At 38.4% G+C, this 10180-nt stretch overlaps 1 protein-coding gene across 1 annotated transcript in view; it reads right to left on the reverse strand.

Annotated features, from left to right (window-relative positions):
* Positions 1-1065: 1065 nt before the first annotated feature.
* Positions 1066-10180, reverse strand: part of FH (fumarate hydratase) — a 55578-nt gene continuing 46463 nt past the window's right edge. Inside the window, 3 exon segments of the mRNA XM_006868563.1 lie at positions 1066-1208; positions 4543-4696; positions 7766-7893. Coding sequence (XP_006868625.1) covers positions 1066-1208; positions 4543-4696; positions 7766-7893 — 425 coding nt within the window.

Genomic DNA, 10180 nt, shown 5'->3' on the forward strand with positions numbered 1-10180 from the left:
AAAGAAAATGGAAGGAATACACAAAGTCACTTTACCAAAAAGAAACTGCCTTTGTTTAACTAATTCAAGAGGCAGCATATGATCAAGAGCCAACAATGCTGAACGAAGAAGTCTAAGGTGCACTGAAGGCATTGAAAAAGAACAAGACTCTGGGAACTGATGGAATACAAACGGAAATCTTTCAACAAACTGGAGGCACTCCCTCATCTACTGTAAAATATTTGAAGGACAACTACTTGGCCAAATGATTGGAAGAGATCCATATTTGTGCCCGTACCAAAGAGAGGTGACCCGATGGAATGCAGAAATCATCAGACAGTATCATTAATATCACATGCAAGTAAAATTTTACTAACAGTAATTAAAAACCAAATAGACACAGGAAAAACATGCTTTGTTTTAAAGCAAAATGCCCAAGTAACATATCTGAAAACCACAGACCAAAACAGGGTATGTATTTTCTAATTTGTTTAACTATATTCTAAATCTCACTCTAGAAGGCAAGTGTTTTGTCAGCTTACACCAGCAAATCACAGCAAAATAAATGGTGGCTACAAAGAAGAGGTAGCAATGAGGTATTTTTGTTGTTAAGTGCTAGCAAGTCAGGTCTGACTCATGACCTTATGCATGACAGAATGAAGCACTGTCCAGTCCTGTGTCATCGTCACAATTGTTACATTTGAGCCCATAGCAATGAGATAGCAAGTACATTATCATGCGTAAGGGATTGAAGACAAACAAACAAACCACAATCAGCCGGAAAAAAAGAAAAACACTTTAAGATTTGACATGGTTCTGTTTGTAGTCAACTATGATACAAGTCAATTAACATAAAATACAGATAAATCTTTAACATTTTTATACAATTATTTCATTTTATACCTTTTAAAGTTCCCTTAGACTGTCCACTGTTTTTATGTACTGATCAAATGGTGCTGAGACAGTCAAATTCATTGGCAGTTTTCCTCAAAAGTTTATCCTTTTGAATAAGAAAAATAAGGACTCTGTCTTATTATCTTTATGCAATATGATGGGTTTTTTTTTTTAATTATAAACAGATTTAAATTACTTTGGCCCCAGCATTTCTGTAGGTTTCACCCATTCATCAAACTGCTCTGCTGTTAGATATCCAAGTTCAATGGCAGTTTTCTTTAAGGTTGATCCATTTTTGTGTGCTGTCTTAGCAATCTTCGCTGCCTTGTCATACCCTGTAGTAAAAGTGAAAACAGACGAAATTAGTAGTAAAATTTGCTATTTCCTAACCAACGTGGAGTCCTGGGGTGGTGCTATAGGGTAAGTTCTGGACTGGTAACTGTAAGGTAGGTGGTTCAAACCCACCACCTGCTCCTCAGAAACCCTATACAGAATAGCTATGAGTTGTTAAGTGACAGCACTTCTTCCTAAACAAGATATACGTCAACTATCTCACTTTATACGACATAGTTTTCTTAGATTGCAATTGCCCACTTACTCAGATATTTTCATGAGGGTAGGAGGGAAACAAGGTAGCACTGTGTTACCAGGACTCCTTAAAATTGTACTTGTGAGTAGAAACAAATACATATACTGTCAAAGTTTGTTTAACAATAAAGCAATGTCTTTTCTATTACAAACTTGAGTGTTATATTGATTGCCCAGTATTGCATGATGGTTCTCAGGTGTGAAGTCTTCTTGTAGTGAGATGTCTGTCAAGGTTCTGAGGATGGATATGTCTCAGAGTTGCTGCTTCCAACAGATCTTCTCTAGCAAACCCTCAACTGCAATGTCGTTCCTACATTACATTACAATGTCTTCCCAGACATTACAAAATCACAGGTGGGGAACTTTTAGCAGATATCTATACCTGTACAAAACATCAGAGGTGTAGTGTATACTTCAGTTGTTGTTGTTGTTGTGTGCCGTGGAGTCGGTTCCGACTCATAGCGACCCTGCACAGGGTTTCCGAGGCTGTTAATCTTTACGGGAGCAGAACGCCTCATCTTTCTCCCGCAGAGCAGCTGGTAGTTTCGAACTGCTGACCTTGCGGTTCGCAGCCTGATTCGTAACCACTACGCTACCAGAGTAACATTTAAATTAAATTAATAAAGGCATGGTAGGGCAATCATGCAAATTGAGCAAAAAAAAAAAAAAAAAGGACATAAAAATGCAAACGCAATCAATATTGAAGGGAACTAAAAAGCAAGATCAAGGAAGAAGCCTGTGGAAGCAATATGATCATCAACTAAGCCAGATATTATATGCTAATATGCAATTACTAACTGTTGTAAAATATATTAGGGATGTTGTTGTTGTTAAGTGCCGTCGAGTCGGTTCCGACCCATAGCGACCCTATACAGGGTTTCCGAGGGTATAAATCTTTACGGGAGTAGAAAGCCTTATCGTTCTCCCGCGGAGAGGCTGGTAGTTTCGAACCGCTGACCTTAAGGTTGGCAGCCCGATTCGTATATTAGGGATACAGGTATTTTATTGTTAATAGCCACTGAGTTGGTTCCAACTCTCAGTGACCCTGTATAGGATTTCCGAGGAGCAGCTGGGTGTGTTTGACTTGACCTTGAGGTTGAGTGCTGTATGGTTCTACTCGAGGACTCCAGTCAATTGTATTACTTACCTGATTATGTGAACGCTAAATTGGTGTGGTGCTGTAGGATCAGCACTGGATTGTGAACCATACAGTCAGCAGTTCAAATCCACTAGGTACTCCTCGGAAACCCTATACAGGGTCAGTGAGAGTTACAACCAACTCGACAGCACTTAACAACAACAACAAACATGATGACAGTGCATTTATTGATCATAAAATAAGTTTAGAAAGAATTATTATGTTAAACTTTTAGGGTCAATATTATGTATCATGTATTTTTAGGTTAACTCTATTATTATAAGTCTAATCAGTAAGACTTGACTTCAAAATCCTTATAGAACATGGTAGCTAAGAAGGACACAGAGAACCATGACATGAAGGGTGTCAAGGCTCATGCTGCCAATCAGAAGGTGCCGTTTTCCGATTTTATCCCTGCATGGCCTCTGCTGAGTGCGCACATCACATAACATCAATCACAGGAAAGATTAATCAGTCGCTCAGCTTTAGGAGGCAGCTCAACCCAAATGTTTCAGAAAAGCACTGAAGTAAGATCTGATGAAACATTTTGCACTGAAGCCTTTTGGGCTTCCCTTTGTATTACTCCACTTAAATAAATGTTGATGTCCAATAATTTTAAATGGAGCAAAATATCATAGCCAGTCTCACTACTATACCAAAGAACAGATTATCATATTGGACTCAGAGCTACCCAAAGCAAGTTACATGAGCTCTAACTATAATTATAGATTGATGTGAAGTCAAGAAAATATAGTCTACCTGCAAGTTCAGGATGATAGAAGGATTTTTTAAAGCAGTAACCATACCATGCCGTATGACTACATTGTAAACTTGTTTCAAACACAAAACCAAAAATTATATTAATAACCTCAACGTGGCAATACGGAAAGGTGAGAGACTCTCACACATCACAGCATAATTCGATAAATGTCTTAGAGCCAAAAAAGGTCAAATAGTGTATTTGATGAGAATCACTATAGTCAGTCTACAATCCAAACATACAGATGTTTGATTGTACATAATAGAATATGTATAATGATGAAAAGGTCACGGTTTTACAACAGCAGGGGTTTAGATAAAATATTACATTCCCTACTTTTTCTATATGCAGTGAATACATCTTTTTCTTTTAATTAACAACTTTCCATTTTACAAGTGAATAAAGCAATATTAATGGAGTGGGAGAGGAAATCTAGAGAAGGCAGGAAAATGAATTCATTCCTTGTTCATCAGTCAGTGCTATCTAGTGACATTACCAAGTCAGAGACCTATGAAATCAACCTTCCAAAAGGTGTGTGTTGCTGTTGTTGAGTGCCCTCAGGTCGGTTCAAACTCATAGTATCCATGTATAGGGTTTCTGAGGAGCTGCTGGTGGGTTTCAACTGCCAACCTTCTGGTTAGCAGTCCGGTGCTTATACTACAGCACCACACTAGGACTCCAAGGTGTGTGCAGTTATCGTTTGTTGTTGGTAAGTGCTGTCGAGTTGCTTCTGACTCATAGCAACTCCGTATGTTTTTGTTGTTAAGTGCCGTCAAGTCGGTTCTGACTCACAGTGACCTTATATAGCATTTCTGAGGAGTGGCTGGTGATTATGAACTGCCGACCTTGCGGGTCAAACCGACCCTGCAGTGCAGTACATTCTCCCATAGCACCACATCAGGACTCCAGCAACCCTGGATAGAATGTCCATTAATACTAAAGTAAATTTAAACTACTATTTCTGAATTCATTAAGAAATTTGAAAAGCAAACGTAATCAAGCTTATGATAGACCTATGACATCATGAGTAACATATATACAAATATATATAATACCTTTCAATAATTTCAAGTATTTTAAGAAATTTTCACTTAATGTTCAAAAGGAATTTGCTATCCACACACAGATACAAAAATCTCTTTAACATTTTATATTAAAAATATTATGAATCTTAAAATTTTACCTATATGAGGATTAAGTGCTGTCACCAACATTAAAGACTCATTCATTAGCTTGTTGATTCTTTCTGTGTTGGCCTGGATTCCCACCACACAGTTTTCTGTGAAGGAAACTGAAGCATCCCCCAGCAGCCTTGCTGAATGTAACACATTTTTAATCTATAAAGGAAAAAAAGAATCATACTTAAGTCTCACATTTTTGCCCAATAATGTATATCATTCATAAATAGTGCTACATATTAATAATGAATGCTATTTATGATTCATAAATGAATAGAGGCAGTCTCCAAATTACAAATGATTTTATCTGTTCCTAACTGTGTCCTTAAACATTTGTAGGCCATTTGGAATAGGAGTATATGATACAGTTTTAGTGAGACTTACTTTAGTGCAAGAAAAGGCTTAAAGCCATTTCATTGATTTAAAAGCTGCAAGTAAAAGTGACTGTGAGTAGGAGTTGGTTCAATTGTTTCCCATTGAGGGCAAATTTCATAAACATTTAACAAATTTGGGGCTGAAACAGTACTGCCCTGTTCAAAGATGGCAGCTGACAGCTCTGTATAATATGTGTATAGCATTCGATGGTCCTGCCAATAATCTACATCAAGCTCCTGAAAAGACTCAGTCCATCTCGCCTCTTCTGAGTTTCCTATTCCAGGCCTTTGATCTGTAATTTTTCCTTTTCCAGTTACCGTGACAAATCACCCAAATGTGCCTATTTGGTTTCATGGGCTGAGACAGAATTGGTTCAAGTTGGTTGGAAGCACTGTTTAAAGGGCAAACAGGAGTTGTTTGTAGGCCAGACTTCCACAACCCAGCAATGGTCTGTACATAATTCATAATTCATATTCCTACAAATTATAAGGTAATATACAAAAGAAAACAGAGCCCTGGTTGACATAAATGGTTTGTGCTCATGTAACCTAAGAACTGGAAGTTTGAACCCACCAAGTGACACTGTGGAAGAAAAGTCTGCAGATTTACTTCTGTAAAGATTGTTGTTGTTAAGTGCCGTTGAGTCGGTTCTGACCCATAGCGACCCTGCATAGGGTTTCTGAGGAGCAGCTGGTGAACTTGAACCACCAGCCTTGTGGTTCAAACTGACTTTGCAGTCCAGCGCATTAACCCACAGCGCCACACCAGGACTCCTGTTAAAGATTACAATGATGAAGACCCTATGGAGGAGTTCTACGCTAACACATGGGCCTGCCAAGAGTAGTCAGAGTTGACTCATTAGCAAAGGGCTCTGATTTGTTGTGAAAGACAGATGTGAAAGAAACTAAAGATTTGAGGGTACAAAAAAAAAAAAAAAAAAAACGATATAAATACAAGTAATTAAAACACAGGTAAGTTCTAAGACACAGATGAATGGAGTGTAAAAGAGCAAAGGGAAAGAGAATTGGTGAAGTCTCATTTAAATGAGAGAACTTAGAGTAGCCAGAGAAAGAAATACAACCTTTCAGTCAGATGAAAGAAGATAATAAATATACAGAGGCTCGAAAATTAAGCCAGGCTTCCCAGCTCTGAATAATCACTATGTTTTTTATACTTAAAGAAAAACTAAGATATTTTTTGATCACATTAAAGTAACTTTTCTGATAATATTTATAGATAATTTGAAACCACATCATTCCTTTGTTTATTTTAGGCTTAAAAAATTTAGATAGCATTTTCAATACTTATTGAGATATACCCACATTCTAATTTCTTTTGACTTAAAACCTCAGGGTCTGACATCTCTTCTCCCACTAATGCACAACTTAATAGGATTTGATACTTTATTAAAATCTGATACTTTATTATAAGGCAAGATTAATTCAACAATAAAGAAAAAAACAAAAACAAAAAAGATAAATAAGTTATTATTATGTCAGGCAACTGGTATTGTTTATAATATGCTCTGAAAGCAAAAGCTTATAGGTCTGATCCTGCTCTGACCTGACTTTTTTATTCCTACTAGAATGTACACTCATGAGAGAAAAGAAAAATGTCTTGCTAATTGGCCTATCACTTAACCATGCACAATGCCTGGTACAGAGTGAAACTCAGTTACTATTTGTTAAATACATGGGATGAATATACTTAATATTTTTCATTAGCACGTCCAGACTTTATACCAGGAGCAGCTGGAAAGTTTGAACTGCTGATTCATATATTTAAAACATATTGGATACAAGTTTCCATTATGTTTTAAATGTCATGCTTCACACAAATAACTAAATGACAACTTCATTATTTGTATTTTGGAAACTGGGTGAAAGATGATGTACCTTCCTGTTTCATTTTCATAAAGATGAAGAAGACCACTTTTGGTGGATACAATAATGTGTTCAAGGTATGTGGAAGAGGTAAAACCAATCAAAGGAAGTCTGAAACATGACAGGAAGACCACGAACTGTGGAGAAAAGAGTACGGAAAAAGTACCTCAAGAAGGAAATCGTCAGCACCAGATATTAGTGAGAGAACACTTATGGAAAGTCTGCTTTTCACATTAATAACAGTGAGAACAATGAAAGCATAAACGATAGAGGCTGGAGCCAGACTATAGTGACTGTACCATGAAATACAGATTATTCTCTCAAGAAGAAAGAATTTGAAGAAAGGAGAAAGAGATGGCTTAAGATGGACACAAAGTTGAAGGGAGATTTAAAAGAAAAACAGCCAAGGAGACGTAAACCTTTCTAGCTACGGGTGAAGTGCTCCGGCTGCTACCTGAACTCATCAGCTTCTCCATGGGAGACATACGTGGCAGTCTCCTTCCATAATGATTGTTGTTGTAAGTGCTGTTGCGTCCATTCCAATCCATAGTGACCCTGTTTAGGGTTTCCAAGGAGCAGCTGGTGGATTTGAACTGCTGACCTAGTTAGTGGTTTGCAGTCCAGTTTTGATCTCAGAGCACCACACCAGGAGTTCAAATTCCCACCTTAGAAACCCTATGGGGCAGTTATTCTGTGTCCCATGCGGTTACTGTAAGTTGTAATAGACAGAAATGGTTTTGTTTAACATCTCTAGTAAAGTATAAGGAAGAAACTTACAGTTCATTTCCAGAACTTTTCTTCCTATTTGAACAAAGCAAATGATCCAAGTCATCTAAATAAATAGCCAAGTTGACTCCTTTAACTTCCTATAGCTACTTATATCATCTTAGCACCTAATGTTGAATTTTTGAAAACCTTTATGAAAGACAGAAACCAAATAAAAACATTAAAAATCACATTTTAAACTCACCATCATTGGCTTGAAAACATTCAACTCAAAATGGCCATTGCTGCCTCCAATAGTAACTGCCACGTGATTCCCCATGACTTGTGCTGCGACCATGGTCAGGGCTTCACACTGGGTAGGGTTTACCTTCCCTTCAACAAAGTAAGCAGGGAAAGAACTCATGTCAGATATACTCACGACTTCACCTATCAATAAAGATTACAGTTTATACCAAATGGGAAAAAAAGAAACTCTAATTCCAGTAAATAAAGTAAAGCATAGAATAAAGCAGATACTAAACATTCATGTCAATTTCGAGAAACCAACCAACCAGAAAAAGGAAGAGCTGGGTAACAGCAAACTGAATCACAGAAACACTTAATACAGTTCTGTACTGCCATAGCTTTCACTCATCCCATAAACATTTATGGAACAGCTACTAGGAGCACACTTGTTGCTGTTATGTGCCGTGAGTCGGTTCCAACTCATAGCAACTTTGTACAGGGTTTCCGAGGCTGTAAATCTTTACGGGAGCAGAAAGCCTCATCTTTCTCCCACAGAACAGCTGGTAGTTTCAAACTGCTGACCGTGAAATTAGCAGCCCGATTTGTAACCACTACACTATGAGAGCTCGTTCAGAGCACACTAGTGAATAGAAAAGATGTGGTTCCTGTCCTCACAGAATTTACAAGCTAGGAAATTACAACAGATACACAAGAGAATAGACAGGCAGACACTAGGGAACACATATAGGCACAAGCAGGCTTCCTAAAATCTCCAGCACCACGGTGACACTCCTCTGACAAAACTGAATTTAAACCAATGTCTCAAACACCCTCTGACCAGTACAAGGTCTCTCCATTTCTCCTTTTTAGGCAATCACAATCAATTAAATCACAATAGCTTTTTTCAACATGAATTACTTTTAAGTCAGATCTCTTCTCATTGGATAAATCATGAATCAAAAATACCCAAATGTGAAGTTACTGCTTCTTAACATATGCTCCAGCAAGGCCTATCTACTTCTAAAGGTACTGCCTTCAATCTCACTGACTATTCCCTGAAGAATCCTGTGCTTACTAATTTACAGCACGTCAAAATGGTAGTTTTGGCATCCTCAAAGAATCCAAATCATGTTCCTTTGTAAAAAAAAAAAATTTATTGAGAATTGAGTGAAGGATAACAGACAAGATCATTAGCTTTACATTCAACAAACTAGACACTGTTTCATTTCAATGATTAAAATCCATCTCTGTCACTGTCTCTGCTGTTGCAGATATTCTATGTAGGGATTCCATGCTCCACGCATGTTCATCCTTCTTAACGGTCCTGGGATCATCTGTTCCGGTAATGAAAGATAAAACTACCCCTCGCCCCTTTTAACTGCACATCCTCTACAACTACAGTTGTGACAATCACGATTAATCTTGCTAACAGTCACTCACAATTAAATCATAAAATCCTATCACCATCTTCCCCCAGTCCCTTTCACCACATCCATCTGGGAAAGGAGGAAACTATTCAGTGTGGCTTCTATTTTACCCCCTACCCCCCTCATTCTGAAACTAAGCACACTCATGAAAGCTTATAAGCCAGCCTCTTCATTTATACACCACCCACCCCATTTTTGATAGCCAATGTCTAAAGATCCCATCCCTAATGGAGTCCTGGTGTGGCACTGCAGGTTAATGTGCTGGACTGTAAAGTTGGCTTGAACCGCAAGCTTGGCGGTTCAAGCTCATCAGCGGCTCCTTGGAAACGCTGTACAGGGCTTGCTACAGGTCAGAACCGACTTGATGGCACTTAACAATAACATTCAACCCAATACACTCACTGAGGAAATAAGCTTCTTCCTTGAGTCCTTTGAGAAGAATCCTTCCACTCTGGTTGGGATTTTGAGCAGCTACATCCATAAGCAAAAGTCTAGTTCATCAAACTGTAGTACTTGGAACTTGCTCACGGTATGGAACATCTTTATATTCATCTGGTTGAGTTCTGATCAGCTAGCCATTCAATGTAGGTGAAATGGGTACTAGATGCAAGTTTGGGAGTTCACACATACAGCCCTGCACGCCAGACCAGCTGGCTCCTTCATTCTCAGCCCCTAATTCCCAGGGGCTAGGTCAGTGCCCATGGGCTCAGGATTTAACACATCATCCTAAACTTTGAGCAAGGGGGTCCTTCTTCTTTTCTCTCTTATCTCAAGGTCAGTGGTGTGTCTATGGACCATGGCCAAAGTCAGTGCTTGCCTTCATTGCTGCATTTCTTCCATTTCCACTCACAAGTAGACTCAGTCACCAGCTTGTGAGTTCCCTTTAAACTTTAGTAACTAGAAGGGAGATTTCCCTAATGGGCTGACTTTTCAAGCCTTGTTGTTGTTGTTAGGTGCCATTGAGTCATTACCGTCTCATAGCAACCCTATGCACAACAGAATGAAAC

This window comes from Chrysochloris asiatica, unplaced genomic scaffold (assembly GCF_000296735.1).
Source record: "Chrysochloris asiatica unplaced genomic scaffold, ChrAsi1.0 scaffold00119, whole genome shotgun sequence".
NCBI lineage: Eukaryota > Metazoa > Chordata > Mammalia > Afrosoricida > Chrysochloridae > Chrysochloris > Chrysochloris asiatica.